The 22,917-nt window shown below is 43.0% G+C and overlaps 1 protein-coding gene across 2 annotated transcripts; it reads right to left on the bottom strand.

The window, feature by feature from the left end:
• Positions 1-707: 707 nt before the first annotated feature.
• LOC118389612 (SAM pointed domain-containing Ets transcription factor-like) lies at positions 708-22,071 on the bottom strand. 2 transcript variants are annotated; one of them, XM_052526500.1, is made up of 6 exons: positions 21,653-22,071; positions 7,172-7,637; positions 3,214-3,411; positions 1,662-1,709; positions 1,327-1,461; positions 708-1,110 (listed from the first exon to the last, which is right to left on the bottom strand). In XM_052526500.1, the coding sequence occupies exons 2-6, from the start codon at positions 7,623-7,625 to the stop codon at positions 932-934; spliced, it is 1,014 nt and encodes a 337-aa protein (XP_052382460.1). In that variant the 5' UTR covers positions 7,626-7,637; positions 21,653-22,071; the 3' UTR covers positions 708-931. The 2 variants fall into 2 exon arrangements, with proteins under 2 accessions (XP_052382460.1, XP_052382461.1); XM_052526501.1 differs by lacking the exon at positions 21,653-22,071 and adding an exon at positions 8,144-8,288.
• Between the last annotated feature and the right edge of the window lie 846 nt (positions 22,072-22,917).

The raw sequence follows: 22,917 nt of genomic DNA, 5'->3' as shown, positions 1-22,917 counted from the left end.
AAAAGTATGGTGGAGGGAGCATCATGGTTTGGGGCTCAGGGCCTGGACAGCTTGCTGTCATCGATGGAAAAATGAATTCCCAAGTTTATCAAGACATTTTGCAGGGGAATGTAAGGCTATCTGTCTGACAATTGAAGCTCACCCTACAATGTGAATGTGTACAGGTTTTAATAAAGACATGAAAACGTATAATTGTTTGTGTGTTATTCGTTTAAGCAGACTGTGTTTGTCTAATTTTATGACCAATTTATTCAGAAATCCAGGTAATTCCAAAGGGTTCACATACTTTTTCTTGCCACTGTAAGTTAATGGAGCATGCATATAGGAGAGGGTCGGATGACTGTGGTGGCTGTATGAGTTTGCTGTCAAGGAGTTGTTGATGCACTCCCATTCAGGTTCAGTGAACTGCTCTAATTTTCTATTGTAAATGCCTTTCGGGAGAATTCCGAAGTGTGCCATGTGATGAGTAAAAAAAGAGGGAGTTGTTTGTTCCTCTGGATAACAGCCAGAACTGAATGCTACTGAAGCAAAACTTATAAACACATTCCCAAACGAAGGACAGGGACCAGATCTGATAAATTAACAAACAACAAACTGTTCTTCATTCTACAGTGTAGTTTTAAGATACTGATCATTGATTAAATGACACAATAGGAAAACAAGGACAGGCAGATCATGCAGATTAAAAAGGCAGTTGAAATGGCGGGGGGCAGTCCAGAAAGATCACTTAACATTCTCTGCGTTAGAAAAATAAAATCTTCATTTGCCAGCTTTGGCAGCTGACACTTCCGTACTGGCAAAGGGTATGTGTACTGACAGGGATTGGCCAGTGCATGTGTTTTACCCCTTTTCAGCTTAGTTGTGTAATGTTCAAGACCAAGGTGTGATCGTGTGGCCCTTTCTTTGTAGGCCTTTGTCCTCCTCCTTCCCCTTATACTGGGTGGACAAACTGGTAGACCAGTCTCTGGGAGACATCAGGCTTGCGGATGATGCCCTTCTTGTAATACTGCCGTATGGAGCGGCTCAGCTTGTCATAGTTCATCGCTGGTCGGTTCTTCCTCCGTCCCCAGAGTCTTGCCACATGAGCAGAGTCCTCGATTTTGAAAATACCTGGCAGACAGCAGAGTGGGATTAGATATAATATTATTATTATTATATGGAATACATTGTCACTCCATTCAATTGTCATTTTCCATCTTTTTGATGAAATTAGAAAATTATAATAAATATTAGAAGAGAGAAGAGGATGGATTATTGCAGAGTTGAAAATACTTCTGAACTTATCCCATCCCAGTTCTTGGCGGTCACACAGCCTGCCTGGCTCACCTTTCTCCTTGTTGAGCCAGCGGATGCAGCGTCCGTAGTTGTGGGGCTTGAGGAGCAGCTCTCTGAGGAACTGCCACAGGTGGATGGGCTGGCCTGAGCACGACGAGTCTGCCTCCAACCACAGCTCTTCTCCCCCTGCACAGAGGGGGGAGGGATGAGCACACACACACATATTTGCCAACAAGACTGCACTATACATGACTCTCTGCTCTTATACCTAGGAGCTATGAACACAACTGTCACTACTCCTTCCCAAGGGCCAACAACACTCTGGTCCTGGAGAAACGAGATTCATGTCACTTTCTGTCCTAACAAAGCCACTAGGCTAAACCTACCTATGATTTTGCTGTCTCCAACTGAACACCTCTCTTTCATCCAGGCAGCTGTGGGGAGAGAAAGAAGGGGATACAAAAAGATAGAGATTAATTGTTGTATTGTTTGAACAGAATAATACAAGCTTCACTATAGAAAATAGTAGCACAGTATGTGCAGACTGTCTACGCTAGTCATACAGCTACAGTATTATAACACAGCTGACTGTCTACGCCAGCCATACAGCCACAGTATTATAACACAGCTGACTGTCTGCGCAAGTCATACAGCCACAGTATTATAACACAGCTGAATGTCTACGCCAGTCATACAGCCACAGTATTATAACACAGCTGACTGTCTGCGCAAGTCATACAGCCACAGTATTATAACACAGCTGACTGTCTGCGCAAGTCATACAGCCACAGTATTATAACACAGCTGAATGTCTACGCCAGTCATACAGCCACAGTATTATAACACAGCTGACTGTCTGCGCAAGTCATACAGCCACAGTATTATAACACAGCTGACTGTCTGCGCAAGTCATACAGCCACAGTATTATAACACAGCTGACTGTCTGCGCAAGTCATACAGCCACAGTATTATAACACAGCTGAATGTCTATGACAGTCATACAGCTAAGCTGAGAAAAAATATAAACGCAACATGGAACAATGTCAAATATTTTACTGAGTTCCAGTTCGTGTAAGGAAATAGGTAAATCAAAATGAATTGATTAGGCCCTATTCTATGGACTGGGAATACAGATATGCATCTGTTGGTCACAGATACCCTTTAAAAAATAGGGGTGTGGATCAGAAAACCACCCCATTTGCGTTGTACAGTGCTACACATTTCCTTCGCATAGAGTTGATAAGGCTGTTGATTGTGGCCTGTGGAATGTTGTCCCAGTCCTCTTCAATGGCTGTGCGAAGTGGCTGGATATTGACGTAAATTAGAACACGCTGTCGTACACGTCGATGCTAAATGTGTGACATGTCTGGTGAGTATGCAGGTAAATGAGAACTTGTTCTCAACTTGCCTACCTGGTTAAATAAAGGTGAAATAAAAATAAATTAAATAAAGGCCGTGGAAGAACTGGAACATTTTTAGCTTCCAGGAATTGCGTACAGATCCTTGCGATATGGGGCTGTGCATTATCATGTTGAAACATGAGGTGATGGGGGTGGATGAAAATGGCCTCAGGATCTCGTAACACTATCTCTGTGCATTCAAATTAATATAATGGGCAGCCATATGCCATACCATAACCCCACCACCACCATGGGGCACTCTATTTGCAATGTTGACAGCAAACTGCTCGCCCACACAACGCCATACACAATGTCTGCAATCTGCCTGGTACACACTTCTCCAGCGTGCAAGCGGCCATTGAAGGTGAGCATTTTTCCCATTCAAGTCGGTTGCTCCATGAACTGCAGTTACCATGGTGAGTACGACGAGTACGCAGGTAAGCTTCCCTCATGAAATATGGGACCAACACTTTACATGTTGCGTGTATTATAGCATACCTGACTGTCCACACCAGTCATACAGTTATTATAACACACCTGACTTCCAGATGTCCAGGTGGGCGTGCAGAGTGTCTCCACACTGAGGGACCCTCTGCCTGAAGTCCTCTTCACTCATGGCACACAGGTCTTTCCCAGTCTGCTCCTGGAAGGTCTTTCCAGCCTGAGGCAGTCTGTACAGATGCTCTGTCCACAGCAACCACTTCTGAACGTTTCCCGAGCTCCACTCCATGGGGTCTGGGGATAACAGTTAAAAACAAAAAAATATTACTTTTTGGGTGGTTAGTCCCCTATACATCTATAGAAACCATTAGCTAGCAGTACTATTAACTAGCAGTAACATTTACGATAACTGTCAACTGCATGTCTGTTGACCTTCAATAGGGAAGGATCTTTTCAGGGTTAAAAAAAACATATGTGTGTGTGTGTGTGTGTGTGTGTGTGTGTGTGTGTGTGTGTGTGTGTGTGTGTGTGTGTGTGTGTGTGTGTGTGTGTGTGTGTGTGTGTGTGTGAGATCAAAGATCAGGTGACACTGTGGTATAGGGACCACACACACATCTAGCATCTACTGTGTTCATTGTTGTTTTGGTAACCCTCTTTAACTACCCTGAATAGATCCCTCCCTATATGTATGTATGCAGACATATACAAACACAAATGCTGTCAGTCCAGAGGCCTATCACTGTCTTCATCTCAAGCTGTTTTTTTTACTAGTATTTTCTCTGTGAGGTTCACTCTGGGTAAACTCTAATCACAGGCATGAGCTGGGGAGAATGGTGGTTTGCATAAGGTACGGACGGTACTGTTCTGTTGTGTATTCTACAATCGTTTTCATCAGTTGAAACACACCACGACACCACATTTTCGATACAACAGCAGCAGCAGCAGGACGAGGGGCTCTGAAATGTCAGGGTGTGACTGACTGAAGTCATCTTACAGTACACATACAGTACTGTATTCCTTCAACCTGCTGTTTGCTTTGCCAGTTGAACAGACCTCACCCAAGTACTGTGTACACGGCTGGCAGGCGAGCAACAACGTCATTCCCATAAAGTCCTGTTGGGTATGTGTTAAATGCATGCAAAGGTTGGGATTATACAGATCCTGGAGCAGACAAACATGACTTGCGTCAGAGAGATATCATTCTTCATCGAGCTGTCATCCAGCCATTATCATATAGCAGCAGGAGTATCTTTTGTCTCAGGGAGACTTGTCTGCTCTGAATCAATACATCAATACCTCTGTCAATACCTGGACAGTAATGCATGAATACGCTAGAATGATCGGCCATGGTGTTCTTAATGCTATTAGATAATAAGAAGAATCTACCGTACACCCACAGCTGATTAGTGAAGGTGCTGGAGGCAAAAGGCAAAACTGGAGAAACCGGAAAAAGTCTGCACACTTCAAGTCAGATGCACATTATATGCTATTTTGTTAGCCGTGTCGCATTGTTTCTAACTTATTTTGTACATAATGTTGCTGCTACGGTCTCTTATGCATCGTTCTTGTTATTTTCTTGTGTAACTTTTCATTTAATAAATGTTTTTACTTTTATTTAGTTTATTTAGTAAATATTTTCTTAACTCTATTTCTTGAACTACATTGTTCGTTAAGGGCTTGTAGTAAGTAAGCATTTCACCTGTTGTATTTGGAGCATGTGACAAATAAAATTTGATTCGATTTGTCATTTGATTTCTTTAATTATGGCTGAGCTTTCAGTCAGTCAACCTTCTTTTAATGCTCTTGAAAAGGAGACAGGATCATGCAGTGATGGCAGACATAGAATAACAATAAGGAGAAAGTGCATGGACTATGGTTTGTAGCCCACATCAAATATGAAATGCACAGAATGCTGATGTAACAACTAGAGGTCGACCGATTATGATTTTTCAAAGCCGATACCGATTATTGGAGGACAAAAAAAAAAGCAGATGCCGAATAATCGGCCGATTTTTAAAATGTATTTGTAATAATGACAATTACAACAATACCGAATGAACACTTATTTTAACTTAATATAATACATCAATAAAATCAAGTTTTAGGTTGTAGTTATTAAGGGATTATAGGTGTAACGGCGTTCTTCGTTTGTCGAAAGAGAGTCGGACCGAAATGCAGCGTGGTTGTTTCTCATGATCTTTAATGAAGGAAAACGGAACGATACATGAAATAACTCAATACAAAAACAACAAACGGAACATGAAACCTATTACAGCCTATCTGGTGAAACTACACAGAAACAGGAACCCATGAAATACAAAGCGAAACCAGGCTACCTAAATACGGTTCCCAATCAGAGACAACGAGAATCACCTGACTCTGATTGAGAACCGCCTCAGGCAACCAAGCCCATACAACACCCCTAATCAGCCGCGATCCCACATACTACAAACCCCAATACGAACATACAATATAACATAAACCCATGTCACACACTGGCCTGATCAAATAATTAAAGAAAACACAAAATACTAAGACCAAGGCGTGACAATAGGACTATGTCTCGCTATACCATTTGTATCTCATATACCTTTGGATGTTCTTATAGGCACTTTAGTATTGCCAGTGTAACAGTATAGCTTCCGTACCTCTCCACGCTCCTACCTGGGCTCGAACCAGGAACACAAAGACAACAGCCACCCTCGAAGCAGCGTTACCCATGCAGAGCAAGGGGAACAACTACTCCAAGTCTCAGAGCGAGTGACATTTGAAACGCTATTAGCGCGCACCCCGCTAACTAGCTAGCCATTTCACATCACATTGTTACACCAGCCTAATCTTGGGAGTTGATAGGCTTGAAGTCATAAACAGCAGAGCTGCTAGCAAAATGCACAAAAGTGCTGTTTGAATGAATGCTTACGAGCCTGCTGGTGCCTACCATCTCTCAGTCAGACTGCTCTATCAAATCATAGACTTAATTATAATATAATAACACACAGAAATACGAGCCTTAGGTCATTAATATGGTCAAACCCGGAAACTATCATCTCGAAAACAAGACGTTTATTCTTTCAGTGAAATACGGAACCGTTCCGTATTTTATCTAATGGGTGGCATCCATCAGTCTAAATATTCCTGTTACATTGCACAAACTTCAATGTTATGTCATAATTACGTAAAATTCTGGCAAATTAGTTCGCAATGAGCCAGGCGGCCCAAACTGTTGCATATACCCTGACTCTGCATGCAATGAACGCAAGAGAAATGACACAATTTCACCTGGTTGTATTGCCTGCTAACCTGGATTTATTTTAGCTAAATATGCAGGTTTAAAAATATATACTTCTGTGTATTGATTTTAAGAAAGGCATTGTTGTTTATGGTTAGGTACACTTTGGAGCAACGACAGTCCTTTTTCACGAATGCACACTGCATCGATTATATGCAACGCAGGACACTCTAGATAAACTAGTAATATCATCACCCATGTGTAGTTATAACTAGTGATTATGATTGATTATGTTTAATGTTAGCTAGCAACTTACCTTTGCTTCTTACTGCATTCCCGTAACAGACGGGCTCCTCGTGAGGCAGGTGGTTGAAGCGTTGGACTAGTTAACCGTAAGGTTGCAAGATTGAATCCCTGAGCTGACAAGGTAAAAATCTGTCATTCTGCCCCTGAACAAGGCAGTTAACCCACCGTTCCTAGGCCGTCATTGAAAATAAGAATGTGTTCTTAACTGACTTGCCGAGTTAAATAAAGATTAAATAAAGGTGTAAAAAATAAATAATAATAATACATAAATAAAAAAATTGGTAAAATCGGCGTCCAAAATTACAGATTTCCGATTGTTATGAAAACTTGAAATCGGCCCTAATTAATCAGCCATTCCGATTAATCGGTCGACCTCAAGTAACAACCATCATTTAATTGTACATTGGACATAGAATGAGTATCCACCACAGAACATAGCTTCAAACAAAAATATCCATAAACTCTAATAATAATATTTCTAGAATGAGAGTGCCAGCTTACTACAGTACCAGTACCTACCTGGGGTGATGTTGAGCAGCTTGCAGGCTGTCTCGATGTCCTTCAGAACCTCTCCGACCACCATGCTCTGGACCTGCTCCAGGGATCGCTCCTCCTCCTGGCCCTCTAGCCCTGGGGAGAGCCCCAGGGCCTGGCTGTCGATGACGGGGCACTGCTCTGGCTCCTCTCCGTGCGCCGTCCTGGGTACAGGGACAGGCATGGCGCAGGCCAGACCCGGGGAGGCCTCGGACACCTTCACCAGCCAGGCGGAGTCCTCGGTAAAGAGCATGTCGAAGCAGGACAGGTAGAGGCCTGGAAACCCACAATGCTCCAGAGCCTCCATGCAGGGCTTGGTGTCCTCCATCTCCCAGGCAGCCCCGGCCCTGTGTCCCATGTTTCTCTCGGGCAGACCTAGGCAGGGCGGTAACAATGAGCTGCTGCCCTCTGATGATAGACTCTCCCCCTGACTCGACATGGCTGCTGCCTCCTGGAATGGAAATATAGTTTACAATAGTCATGAATATTTACAGGTCAAAGGTCAAAGTAGTACATCAGTATTTTATATTTGATATGTTTATATACTGTAGGTGTGAAGATACAGTGCATTGGCCACATTCATAAAGTTTAGATGATGAAATAATGAATAACAACGGTTTGTCATCAAATGGTGTTTGATCCTGCAACACATAGCCTACTTGTTGACCCAAAGTAAACAAGTGTTTCTTTATTTAAGTGGGAATGAGCAATAGCACGCACTAGCTCTCTTATTTCATATTCAAATCAGTTCAATGTCGGACAGGAAAACGTAAAAGACTCTTTCACTGAAAACTATGTAAAGAAGATATTGCCAGTGACCTAAACGAGCTTCCTGATAGCCAAATTGTAATAACATTTTGGAATTATTGAAATGATTGAAATTCCAAAACAAGGAATTATGAACATATCATTTCATGCAGTAGGTGTTACTCCTGCAGTAAATCAAAATCACAGTACCTTCGAGAAACTATCCGTGCCCAAAGCTCCGGCTGCTAAACATGCAACAGTCAGTTACAAAACTGTAGGTGTGAGTCCTCCAGGAGATTGTGGGTGTGAGTCCTCCAGGGGATTGTGGGTGTGAGTCCTCCAGGGGATTGTGTGTGTGTGTCCTCCAGGGGATTGTGGGTGTGAGTCCTCCAGGGGATTGTGGGTGTGAGTCCTCCAGGGGATTGTGGGTGTGAGTCCTCCAGGGGATTGTGGGTGTGAGTCCTCCAGGGGATTGTGGGTGTGAGTCCTCCAGGGGATTGTGGGTGTGAGTCCTCCAGGGGATTGTGGGTGTGAGTCCTCCAGGGGATTGTAGGTGTGAGTCTTCCAGGGGATTGTGGGTGTTAGCCCTCAAGGGGATTGCAGGTATTAGTCCTCCAGGGGATTGTGGGTGTGAGTCCTCCAGGGGATTGTGGGTGTGAGTCCTCCAGGGGATTGTGGGTGTGAGTCCTCCAGGGGATTGTGGGTGTGAGTCCTCCAGGGGATTGTGGGTGTGAGTCCTCCAGGGGATTGTGGGTGTGAGTCCTCCAGGGGATTGTGGGTGTGAGTCCTCCAGGGGATTGTGGGTGTGAGTCCTCCAGGGGATTGTAGGTGTGAGTCCTTCAGGGGATTGTGGGTGTGAGTCCTCCAGATGGACTGCGGTGCCGGGTGTGACTCCAGAGCACCCTTGTGTCAATTCACTCTGTTTACCTACATGTTGGTTTCAGTAGTTTTCCCTGCCTCGTGTAAAATGTCCCAGAGGTATTTCTCAACACGTGACCTGAACAGGAAAAACCTTTAGAACATTTTCTTCACAGGTGCATTTCTACTGGCTTTAAATGTCCATCCTAAGTCAACATCAAGAGGATGCCAGTGTAATCACAGGATGACCTCACTATGGTTAAGTGTACCTGGCTACCTGCTGCCACAGGTTGTAGAAGGGAAGGAGCATAGGTGTCATACAGACAGGGTTATCAGTAGTTGTGCTATGTTAAAAGATGCCTGCTCTCACATAGCACATGCTCAAAGAGTGGCATGCTTTGTTTGTCCAAAGAGACTGTGAGCCAAGGTATTAATAAAACAGTTATAACACTACCGTGCCACACCCAGCAACAGCCACCGAAGCCATCAATAAGGACAATAGATTTAAGTTGATCCATTTTTCCACTTGTTATATTGTTGTTTTATCAAAGAAACGAAAAAACTTGTCATAGAATATTCCCTGGGGTGGGAAAAAGGCTCGTCTAGCATTACCCAAATAATCCTTGCAGGAACACACTTGACAGACCTGCAACAACTCTGTATCAGTCCCAGAGCTGTAACCACCCTAAAGGAAATGAAGTTATCCTCCCCAAAATAGTTCTACTCTCTCCTCTTTCTCTCTCTATTTCTCTATTCTCTGTGTCTCCAACCCCCAGTCTACCCCTCCCCCATTCCTCCTTTTATCTCCAAATGTCCCGCTAGCCTGCTGTGTGTCCACTCTCCTCTGTAACAGCTTGCGCTAAGCCCATTAGCCTGGCAAATGTAGCCATGTTAGCTTTTTCCAAAAGGAGAGGGGACGGGAGAAAGAGGCGCAAACATGCTCCCCAGGGGAAGGATTAAGGGCCTGCCTGATCTCTAAATGAGTTTGGTCAAGACGGTGATATTCATTTCAGGAGAATTAGGATCTGCTCCATTTGCTGGACAGGTCAGACACACAGTCAGAGGGACTATAGATGTGAAGGCAGCCATCATCCCTGGTAACCATCCAGGGCAGGCCTTAGACACACAGTCAGAGGGACTATATCCGTGAAGGCAGCCATCATCCCTGGTAACCATTCAGGGCAGGCCTTAGACACACAGTCAGAGGGACTATAGCTGTGAAGGCAGCCATCATCCCTGGTAACCATCCAGGGCAGGCCTTAGACACACAGTCAGAGGGACTATAGCCGTGAAGGCAGCCATCATCCCTGGTAACCATCCAGGGCAGGCCTTAGACACACAGTCAGAGGGACTATATCCGTGAAGGCAGCCATCATCCCTGGTAACCATCCAGGGCAGGCCTTAGACACACAGTCAGAGGGACTATAGATGTGAAGGCAGCCATCATCCCTGGTAACCATCCAGGGCAGGCCTTAGACACACAGTCAGAGGGACTATATCCGTGAAGGCAGCCATCATCCCTGGTAACCATCCAGGGCAGGCCTTAGACACACAGTCAGAGGGACTATAGCTGTGAAGGCAGCCATCATCCCTGGTAACCATCCAGGGCAGGCCTTAGACACACAGTCAGAGGGACTATAGCCGTGAAGGCAGCCATCATCCCTGGTAACCATCCAGGGCAGGCCTTAGACACACAGTCAGAGGGAATATAGCTGTGAAGGCAGCCATCATCCCTGGTAACCATCCAGGGCAGGCCTTAGACACACAGTCAGAGGGACTATATCCGTGAAGGCAGCCATCATCCCTGGTAACCATCCAGGGCAGGCCTTAGACACACAGTCAGAGGGACTATATCCGTGAAGGCAGCCATCATCCCTGGTAACCATTCAGGGCAGGCCTTAGACACATAGTCAGAGGGACTATATCCGTGAAGGCAGCCATCATCCCTGGTAACCATCCAGGGCAGGCCTTAGACACACAGTCAGAGGGACTATAGCCGTGAAGGCAGCCATCATCCCTGGTAACCATTCAGGGCAGGCCTTAGACACACAGTCAGAGGGACTATATCCGTGAAGGCAGCCATCATCCCTGGTAACCATCCAGGGCAGGCCTTAGACACACAGTCAGAGGGACTATATCCGTGAAGGCAGCCATTATCCCTGGTAACCATCCAGGGCAGGCCTTAGACACACAGTCAGAGGGACTATAGCCGTGAAGGCAGCCATCATCCCTGGTAACCATCCAGGGCAGGCCTTAGACACACAGTCAGAGGGACTATATCCGTGAAGGCAGCCATCATCCCTGGTAACCATCCAGGGCAGGCCTTAGACACACAGTCAGAGGGACTATATCCGTGAAGGCAGCCATTATCCCTGGTAACCATCCAGGGCAGGCCTTAGACACACAGTCAGAGGGACTATAGATGTGAAGACAGCCATCATCCCTGGTAACCATCCAGGGCAGGCCTTAGACACACAGTCAGAGGGACTATATCCGTGAAGGCAGCCATCCTCCCTGGTAACTAAATTCATTCCTCTTTCTTTTCTTTCTTGGTTTACTCTGCATCTCAGCTTGATGTTCAGCTAGAGTCTCTGTGGTTCCTAACCAGCTTTACTATGACAGGTCCTCTATGGAGACATGTAGTATGTAGGATGGGTGGTCAGGTTAAGTAACACTTATTGTTTTGGGTCCTATTCCTATGAGAAGCTCATTAAGGCAAAACTTTCTTTAATATAAATAATGTGTTTAACATTAAGTACGGTATATCCAAAGGTTTTTCCATTTCAATATTAGGATGCTAGTGACTAGTGACTTTCTCAGGAACAAGAGTCAAATACCCTGACTGCTTGGTCTTTTACAAGACTGTTGTATCTGGTTTAAAATTACTCTTTGAGACAAAAGTTGGCATAAGTACTAGATATAGGGAAATGCAACAGTCACCACATCTCCATTGTTAAGTCCTCTCCCTGTGCTCCTCCAAAGGGCTCCCCTGTTTGATTTTGGGGTTAAAGAAGTATATATAGTCAGGCATGTTTGCTGTGTGTGTAAATGTGTACGATTTAAAGAGAAATCTGGAGCCACAGGGATTCGTTGTCATTGTTTCTCACGGGAGACTTGGAACAGACGATTGAAAGAACAGTTCCGAGACGAAAGAAAAGAAAAGATAATGATTGCGCTCTACGGCAGGCTCCTACCGCAACAAGAGAATGCTGGGAAGCTACATATACCCAGCAAAGTCTGCTGTTCCCAGGAAATAGTCTTTGCTGAGAGAAATATAACCTAATACAGCCATTTGACTCTCCTTACACCATGTCATAATGCTTTATTTAACCCTTATTTAACCAGGAACTCAAATTGAGGTCAGAGGAAATCTTTAACACACTGATAACCAGGTGTTTTATATGAGGTCTGTTCAAAAAGTAAAGACCCAAGAAGCTTGTGTCAATAATGAAGAGATATTGAAAACACATTAAAAATATATATATGTGTGCAGAGAAAAGTACAATGAATGGGACTCATTTTAAATATTCGTGGTGAAAGTTCATAATAGATCAATGTGTCATTATTAAGATCAGTCATTCAGTAACAATTGAAATCTTTATAACAATGACACAAACATGTTCTGTCCCCTAGCTCTCTTCCCATCTGAGGGCATATACCTCACACTATTAAACTTCAAATGGGGAAGTCTTGGAATGAGTAAAATATCTGTATACCTCTGGCCCTTTCTTTGCACATTGTGTTAACTAACTACAAATACCTAGGGGTCTGGTTAGACTCTAAACTATCCTTCCAGACACACATTAAGCATCTCCAATCCAAAATTAAATCTAGAATTGGCTTCCTATTTCGCAAACAAAGCATCCTTCACTCATGCTGCCAAACATACCCTCGTAAAACTGACAATCCTACCGATCCTTGACTTTGGCAATGTAATTTACAAAATAGCCTCCAACACTGTACTCAACAACTTGGATGCAGTCTATCACAGTGCCATCCGTTTTGTCACCAAAGCCCCATATACTACCCACCACTGCGACCTGTACCCTCTCGTTGGCTGGCCCTCGCTTCATACTTACCGCCAAACCCACTGGCTCCAGGTCATCTACAAGTCTCTGCTAGGTAAAGCCCCGCCTTATCTCAGCTCACTGGTCACCATAGCAGCACCCACCCGTAGCACATGCTCCCGCAGGTCACCCCCAAAGCCAAATCTTCCTTTGGTCGCCTTTCCTTCCAGTTCTCTGCTGCCAATGACTGGAATGAACTGGAAAAATCACTGAAGCTGGAGACTCATATCTCCCTCACTAGCCTTAAGCACCAGCTGTCAGAGCAGCTCACAGATCAGCTCACACTGCACCTGTACATAGCTCATCTGTAAATTGCCCATCCAATTACCTCATCCCCCATACTGTATTTATTTATTTTGCTCCTTTGCACCACAGTATCTCTACTTGCACATTCATCTTCTGCACATCAACCATTCCAGTGTTTAATTGCTATTTTGTAATTATTTGGCCACCATGGCCTATTTATTGCCTTTACCTCCCTTATCCTACCTCATTTGCAAATCAGTGAAATGCTTACTTACAGGCTCTAGCCAATAGTACAAACAAATGTAATGGGTGAACAATAGGTAGGTAAAGAAATAGGTAGGTAAAGAAATAAAACAACAGTAAAAAGACAGGCTGTATACAGTAGAGAGGTTATATACAGTAGAGAGGCTATATACAGTAGAGAGGCTATATACAGTAGCGAGGCTATATACAGTAGAGAGGTTATATACAGTAGAGAGGTTATATACAGTAGTGAGGCTATATACAGTAGTGAGGCTATATACAGTAGAGAGGCTATATACAGTAGAGAGGCTATAACAGTAGCGAGGCCACATACAGACACCGGTTAGTCAGGCTGACTGAGGTAGTATGTACATGTAGATATGGTTAATGTGACTATGAATATTTGATGAACAGAGAGTAGTGATCGCGTAAAAGAGGGGTTGGCTGGTGGTGGGTGGTACACAATGCAGATAGCCCGGTTAGCCAATGTGCGGGAGCACTGGTTGGTAGGGCCAATTTAGGTAGTATGTACATGAATGTATAGTTAAAGTGACTAAGCATATATGATAAACAGAGAGTATCAGTCTAAAAGAGGGGTTGGGGGGGCACACAATGCAAATAGTCCGGGTAGCCATTTGATTACCTGCACACACTGTATATAGACTTTATATAGACTCTACTGTATTATTGACTGTATGTTTGTTTTTTCCATGTGTAACTCTGTGTTGATGTTTGTGTCGAACTGCTTTTCTTTATCTTGGCCAGGTCGCAGTTGTAAATAAGAACTTGTTCTCAACTAGCTTACCTGGTTAAATAAAGGTGAAAAATAATAAAAAATAAAAATAATAATAATTAGTCTAGACATTTTTTTGTGGACATAAATATTTTGGGGATGACCAATAACACAGAAACATACTGTAATTGCAGAAAACAGCAAAAACCATGACAACTGTATCACCCAGGAGCATTCACATATACTGTATATTTGCATGTGAAGCATGAGAAAGCATGTCCCTGGGACACACTTCGGGACATATTTCCTATTGACTACTTTCCAATGAAGTCTCTTGAGTTATTCCCCTCTGTCTTTATGGACACCTGGAAAGACCCCAGCAAGGTAAGCAAGAATCAAGAAGCATTTCATCACCATGTAAAGTATCTCTAATATATTAATTGTGACATATCCCTACATACCCCTACATGTTATGGAAGCCCAGTATCCCCTTACCCTTTCCAGGGTAACAATGCCCTCTGGTATAAATCAATCAATGAACAATAGTGGTTGAATCTACATGACTGGATTTGAATGAGGGATGTTGGTTTTTATTTCCTTGCTGAGAAGGGATTGGTATGAACTAGAGTGAATGGTTTCTTTCTGTGTCACGCTATTTTGCTATTCTTGTGACAGGACCATTTCCACCTGCAATGGCACCAGGCCAGGATCTTCAGAGAGGGATGTCTACAGTTACCTTTTTTATATTTTCTAAATATTTCATTGCTGATTTATTACTCTGAATTTGATGTTTTGAGTGTGGAGAGCTCTTGAGCACCCGCACCCTTTATCTTTTCTATCTCTGAAAATGATGTGGGCGAAATGCACTTTGTTATTTATTTTGAGACATATTCATGTGCTGTGTGGTGTTATGGGTTGGGTAGCAGCCAAAGAAAAACAGCAACTTTTCTGTACAACCTAAAACCATCAGGTGCCTGTACTTTTCTGTACAACCTAAAACCATCAGGTGCCTGTACTTTTCTGTACAACCTAAAACCATCAGGTGCCTGTACTTTTCTGTACAACCTAAAACCATCAGGTGCCTGTACTTTTCTGTACAACCTAAAACCATCAGGTGCCTGTACTTTTCTGTACAACCTAAAACCATCAGGTGCCTGTACTTTTCTGTACAACCTAAAACCATCAGGTGCCTGTACTTTTCTGTACAACCTAAAACCATCAGGTGCCTGTACTTTTCTGTACAACCTAAAACCATCAGGTGCCTGTACTTTTCTGTACAACCTAAAACCATCAGGTGCCTGTACTTTTCTGTACAACCTAAAACCATCAGGTGCCTGTACTTTTCTGTACAACCTAAAACCATCAGGTGCCTGTACTTTTCTGTACAACCTAAAACCATCAGGTGCCTGTACTTTTCTGGCCTAATTTTTATTACTGTTGGGATCCTCCAGTATCTCTTATTGGAAAGATACTTAGTATATTATGACAGAAAAATCGGTTTGTGGCCACATTTGTGATTGAATGGTGTGGTGATTACTATATTGATTGACAAACATCAAAAATACACAGATGGATGCAATAGCACAGATTCTGTAGTATTCTTGCAATTCAGATTGACATATAATAAGTATTTATTAAGTATTTTGGATGTAGTGACCTACACTGCAACATGCAATAATTTCAATAATTTCAAAGATTTTACTGAGTTACAGTTCATATAAAGAAATCAGTCAACTGAAATAAATTAATTAGTCCCCAGATAAGCATCTGTTGGTCACAGATAGCTATTTTTTTTAAGTAGGGACATGGAATTGAAAACCAGTCAGTATCTGGTGTGACCATTTGCCTCATGCAGCGCGACACATCTCCTTCTCATAGAGTTGATCAGGCTGTTGATTGTGGCCTGTGGAATGTTGTCCCGGTCCTCTTCAATGGCTGTGCAAAGATGCTGGATATTGGCGGAAACTGAAACAAACTGTCGTACATGTCAATCCAAAGCATCCCAAACATGCTCAGTGGGTGACATGTCTGGTGAGTATTCAGGCCATGGACGAACTGGGCCATTGTCAGCTTCCAGGAATTGTGTACAGATCCTTGCGACATGTGGCCGTGCATTATCATGCTGAAACATGAGGTGATGGCTGCGGATGAATGGCACGACAATGGGCCTCAGGATCTTGTCACGGCATCTCTGTTCCTTCAAATGGTAATCGATAAAATGCAATTGTGTTGGTTGTCCCTAGCTTATGCCTGCCCCATACCATAACTCCCCGCCACCATGGTGCACTCTGTTCACAACGTTGACATCAGCGATGTGAACACGTTTGTTCACAACATTTTTGAGAAACGTGCTTTCTGTGTATACCGTATGGAACATTTCTGGGATCTTCTATTTCAGCTCATGAAACATGGGACCGACACTTTACATGTTGAGTTCATATTTTTGGTCAGTTTTCTTTTTCAAAGTAACTTTAGTCAACTATATTTTTCTTAAGGGTAGTTTTAGTGTAGCTTAACTTCTTCCAGTGTGAAGTAATTGGTAGCGTGGCAAACTATATTTTTGGAGTAGCTTGCTTGATGGTGCTTGATCTCTCTTCATAAAACATAACCCCATAGACCTTTACCCCATAAGACACAGTGCCTTCATAAAGTGTTCATACCCCTTGACTTACTCCACATTTTCTTGTGCTACAGCCTGATTTCAAAAGAAATTCTACACACAATACCCCCTAATAACAAAGTGAAAACATGATTTAAGAGGATTTTTAAAAAAAAACGTTCTAGAAGCACCTTTGGCAGTGATTACAGCTGTGAGTTTTTCTGGGTAAGTGTATAAGAGCTTTCAAAGGGTGAAATTTGCCCATTATTCTTCTCACAATTCTTCAAGCTCTGTCAAATTGGTTGTTGATCATTGCTAGACAACCATTTTCAGGTCTTGCCATAGATTTTAAAGTAGATTTAAGTCAAACCTGGCCACTCAGGGACATTCAATGTCGTCTTGGTAAGCAACTCCAGTGTTTTTGGCCTTGTGTTTTAGGTTATTGTCCTGCTGAAAGGGGAATTCATCTCCCAGTGTCTGTTGGAAAGCAGCCAGAACCAAGAATTCCTCGAAAATGCTTGAAAATATGGAGAGTGGTACTCAGTAATGTGTTGCATTGGATTTGGCCCAAACATAACACTTTGTATTCAGGACAAAATGTTAATTGCTTCGCAACATTTTTTGCAGTATTACAGAACTTTTTTTTTCTGTACAGGCTTCCTTCTTTTCACTCTGTCAGTTAGGTTAGTATTGTGGAGTAACTATAATGTTGTTAATCGATCCTCAGTTTTGTCCTATCACAGCCATTAAACTCTGTAACTGTTTTGGCCTCATGGTGAAATCCCTGAGCAATTTCCTTCCTTAAGTTTTGCAAGGCTGGTCATGGCTCACAACAACACCATCATCCCAGAAACCCTAGACCCACTCCAATTTGCATACCGCCCCAACAGATCCACAGATCACGCAATCTCGATTGCACGCAACACTGCACTTTCCCACCTGGGCAAAATAAACACCTATGTGAGAATGCTGTTCATTGACTACAGCTCAGCATTCAACACCATAGTGTTGCCATAGTGGGGCTGCAGGGTAGCCTAGTGGTTAGAGCATTGGACTAGAAACCGAAAGGTTGCAAGTTCAAATCCCAGAGCTGACAAGGTACAAAATCTGTCGTTCTGCTCTGAACAGGCAGTTAACCCACTGTTCCTAGGCCGTCATTGAAAATAAGAATTTGTTCTTAACTGACTTGCCTAGTAAAAAAATAAAAATAAATTGTGCCCTCAAAGCTCATTACTAAGCTAAGGACCCTGGGATTATACACCTCCCTCTACAACTGGATCCTGGACTTCCTGATGGGCTGTCCCCAAGTGGTAAGGGTAGACAACAACACATCTGCTACACTAATCCTCAACTCGGGGGCCCCTTTGGAGTGCGTGCTTAGTCCCCTCCTGTACTCCCCGTTCACCCAAGACTGCGTGGTCAAGCACAACTCCAACACCATCATTAAGTTTGCCTACGACACAACGGTTGTAGGCCTGTTCACCAACAACAGCGGGACAGTCACCTTGAAGTGTGGTGCCAGGACAACAACCTCTCCCTCAACGTGATCAAGATAAAGGAGATGATCGTGTACTACATGAAAAGGAGGGGCGAGCATGGCCCCATTCTCATCGACGGGGATATAATGGAGCAGGTTGAGAGTTTCAAGTTCCTTGGTGTCCACATCACCAACAAACTATCATGGTGCAAAAACACACCAAGAAAGTTGTGAAGAGGGCACGACAACGCCTATTCCGCCTCAGGAGACTGAAAAGATTTGGCATGGGTCCTCAGATCCTCAAAATGTTTTACAGCTGCACCAATGAGAGCATCCTGACTGGTTGCATCACAGCCTGGTATGGCAACTGTTCAGCCACCGACCCCAAGGCACTACAGAGGGTAATGCGTACGGCCCAGTACATCACTAGGGCAAAGCTTCCTGCCATCCAGGACCTCTTTACCAGGCGGTGTCAGAGGAAGGCCCTAAAAATTGCCAAAGACTCCAGCCACCCTAGTCATAGACTGTTCTCTCTGCTACTGCATGGCAAGCAGTACCGGAGCACCAACTCTAGGTCCAAAAGGCTTCTTAACAGCTTCTACCCCCAAGCCATAAGGCTGCTGAACAGCTAATCAAATGGCTACCTGGACTATTTGCATTTTTTTACGCTGCTACTGATTGTTTATTTTCTGTTATCTATGCATAGTAATTTTACCTTCACCTACATGTACAGTGCCTTGCGAAAGTATTCGGCCCCCTTGAATTTTGCGACCTTTTGCCAAATTTCAGGCTTCAAACATAAAGATATAAAACTGTATTTTTTTGTGAAGAATCAACAACATGTGGGACACAATCATGAAGTGGAACGACATTTATTGGATATTTCAAACTTTTTTAACAAATCAAAAACTGAAAAATTGGGCGTGCAAAATTATTCAGCCCCCTTAAGTTAATACTTTGTAGTGCCACCTTTTGCTGCGATTACAGCTGTAAGTCGCTTGGGGTATGTCTCTATCAGTTTTGCACATCGATAGACTGAATTTTTTTCCCATTCCTCCTTGCAAAACAGCTCGAGCTCAGTGAGGTTGGATGGAGAGCATTTGTGAACAGCAGTTTTCAGTTCTTTCCACAGATTCTCGATTGGATTCAGGTCTGGACTTTGACTTGGCCATTCTAACACCTAGATGTTTATTTTTGAACCATTCCATTGTAGATTTTGCTTTATGTTTTGGATCATTGTCTTGTTGGAAGACAAATCTCCGTCCCAGTCTCAGGTCTTTTGCAGACTCCATCAGGTTTTCTTCCAGAATGGTCCTGTATTTGGCTCCATCCATCTTCCCATCAATTTTAACCATCTTCCCTGTCCCTGCTGAAGAAAAGCAGGCCCAAACCATGATGCTGCCACCACCATGTTTGACAGTGGGGATGGTGTGTTCAGGGTGATGAGCTGTGTTGCTTTTACACCAAACATAACGTTTTGCATTGTTGCCAAAAAGTTACATTTTGGTTTCATCTGACCAGAGCACCTTCTTCCACATGTTTGGTGTGTCTCCCAGGTGGCTTGTGGCAAACTTTAAACGACACTTTTTATGGATATCTTTAAGAAATGGCTTTCTTCTTGCCACTCTTCCATAAAGGCCAGATTTGTGCAATATACGACTGATTGTTGTCCTATGGACAGAGTCTCCCACCTCAGCTGTAGATCTCTGCAGTTCATCCAGAGTGATCATGGGCCTCTTGGCTGCATCTCTGATCAGTCTTCTCCTTGTATGAGCTGAAAGTTTAGAGGGACAGCCAGGTCTTGGTAGATTTGCAGTGGTCTGATACTCCTTCCATTTCAATATTATCGCTTGCACAGTGCTCCTTGGGATGTTTAAAGCTTGGGAAATCTTTTTGTATCCAAATCCAGCTTTAAACTTCTTCACAACAGTATCTCGGACCTGCCTGGTGTGTTCCTTGTTCTTCATAATGCTCTCTGCATTTTTAACGGACCTCTGAGACTATCACAGTGCAGTTGCATTTATACGGAGACTTGATTACACACAGGTGGATTGTATTTATCATTAACATTGGATCATTCAGAGATCCTCACTGAACTTCTGGAGAGAGTTTGCTGCACTGAAAGTAAAGGGGCTGAATAATTTTGCACGCCCAATTTTTCAGTTTTTGATTTGTTAAAAAAGTTTGAAATATCCAATAAATGTCGTTCCACTTCATGATTGTGTCCCACTTGTTTTTGATTCTTCACAAAAAAATACAGTTTTATATCTTTATGTTTGAAGCCTGAAATGTGGCAAAAGGTCGCAAAGTTCAAGGGGGCCGAATACTTTCGCAAGGCACTGTACATATTACCTGGACTAACCTGTACCCCCGCACATTGACTCGGTACCGGTACTCCTTGTACATAGCCTCGTTATTATTTTCCTGTTGCTCTTTTATTTATTACTTTAGTTTATTTAGTAAATATTTTTCTTTACATTTAGTTTTCTTAAAACTCAATTGTTGGTTAAGGGCTTATAAGTATTTCACGGTAAGGTATACCTGTTGTATTCAGCACATGTGACAAAGAAAATGTGAAGTATGCCTGTATCTTTGTAGTGACTGGGTGTATTGATACACCATCAAAAGTGCAATTATTAACTTCACCATGCTCAAAGGGATATTTAATGTCTGCTTTATTTTATTTGACCCAATAACCAATAGGTGCAGGAAATTCAAAAACCTCCCTGGTTTTTGTGGTTGAATCTGTATTTGATTTCACTTACAGACAATCATATGTATTTAAAAATATATATATATATTTACCTTTATTTAATTAGGCAAGTCAGTTAAGAACAAATTCTTATTTTCAATGACGGCCTGGGTTAACTGCCTGTTCAGGGGCAGAACGACAGATTTGCACCTTGTCAGCTTTGGGATTTGAACTTGCAACCTTCCGGTTACTAGTCCAACGCTCTAACCACTAGGCTACCCTGCCACCCTATGTGTCGGGTACAGAGTCATTCAAAATCATGTTAAACACTACTATTTCACACAGAGTGAGTCCATGTATCTTATTATGTGACTTGTTCAGAAAATGTTTACTACTGAACTTATTTAGGCTTTCCATAACAAATGGGTTGAAGTGTTATTGACTCAAGACATTTCAGCTTTTTATTTTTTCTTTACTTTTTTTTTTTTTACATAAATCCACTTTGACATTATGGGGGTATTGTATTTAGACCAGTGACAAAATAAAAGTATTTTCTTATCCATTTTAAATTCAGGCTGTAACACAACAAATGTGGAAAAAAGTAAAGGAGTGTGAATACTTTCTGAAGGCATGGTAACTGCAAAGTTAGATCTTTCTGAAAACATACAATACGACCAACACAGAGTGAACAGCACCTGATAAATCAGCCATAAGAACACACCCTGGTGCCAGTTCTGTTTCTTTCTTTTTCTTACACACAGACCCCACAGAAAGTGAATGCCAACTTCCTGTCCAACTCCTTACCTGGGCCAAGGTGTGCTGGTCTCTGGGTGGTCTCTGGCAAGGATGAGACTATTGCTGAGTGTAGACAGGACAGGACAGCAACAGATGTAATGTAGACTAGTGGTGATGATGATGTCTGGTCCAGTTAGCCCAGACTCCTCTTCTGTTAGCTTGCAGGTGTCTGGTGTTTTCTGATGGGCCAGGAGAGGCACCAGGCAGGAAGGCAAGCAGGTACCAGGTAGGGCAGGCAGGCAGGCCTCTATGTCACCCAGAAGACTGATGAAGAATCGTCTGCATTGGGACCTGAGGGCTGAGGCTGTCTCTTAGACTCTGCTAGATCACTCAAAAGACTTGAAAGGTGCAGCCTAAAAGCACACCAAGGCTAACTTACGCTATTGGTGACACTATACCTACTGTGGGTGTGACAGAGGGAGAGCAAGAGCGTGTGAAGGAATTTCAGTTCCATTGGCTGCAGGTCATATTTATACTAGGGCAGCCTTGTTACCTATGCACACAGTGTGTGTGTGTGTGTGTGTGTGTGTGTGTGTGTGTGTGTGTGTGTGTGTGTGTGTGTGTGTGTGTGTGTGTGTGTGTGTGTGTGTGTGTGTGTGTGTGTGTGTGTGTGTGTGTGTGTGTGTGTGTGTGTGTGTGTGTGTGTGTGTGAGCTGACCCTTGTCAGAGGGCCTTGTTGCCACCCCAGCCCAATCCTCCCAAAATAATGCCTAAGCCCCTTCAGAACTCTGTTAGTACAAAAGCGTCTGATCTTAGTTCAAAGTAAATGGGGGTCTGAGTGTCCATGACAACTTCTCATTTAATCTGGTAGCTTCTGCAAAGATAAACTGAAAAATCATTGGGAAATAGACAGTAGGTTGCTTTGTAAATTGTACTTGAAAAGACAGTTATTTTGACATTTAAAAAATCTAGTTGTTTTCTTTACTTGAATGTAGTTAGGCAGCACCTTAACAACTGTTAAATCAAACAACATTTTATTTGTCACATATGCTGAATACTACAGCTGTAGACCTTACCATGAAATGCTTACTAACAAGCCATTAAACCAACAATGCAGAATTATTTTTAAAGTAAGAACATATTTGCTAAAAAAAAGTACCACAGTAAAATAACAATAACAAGGCTATATACAGGGGAGAGTGGTACCGTTTAGTAGTTTTATAAAATCAAATGTATTTATAAAGCCCTACTTACATCAGCTAATATCGCAAAGTGCTGTACAGAAACCCAGCCTAAAACCGCAAACAGCAAGCAAAGCAGGTGTAGAAGAAAGG

Source organism: Oncorhynchus keta, chromosome 10 (assembly GCF_023373465.1).
Source record: "Oncorhynchus keta strain PuntledgeMale-10-30-2019 chromosome 10, Oket_V2, whole genome shotgun sequence".
NCBI classification, from domain to species: Eukaryota; Metazoa; Chordata; class Actinopteri; order Salmoniformes; family Salmonidae; genus Oncorhynchus; species Oncorhynchus keta.
This window is presented reverse-complemented; position numbering and strand designations above follow the sequence as displayed.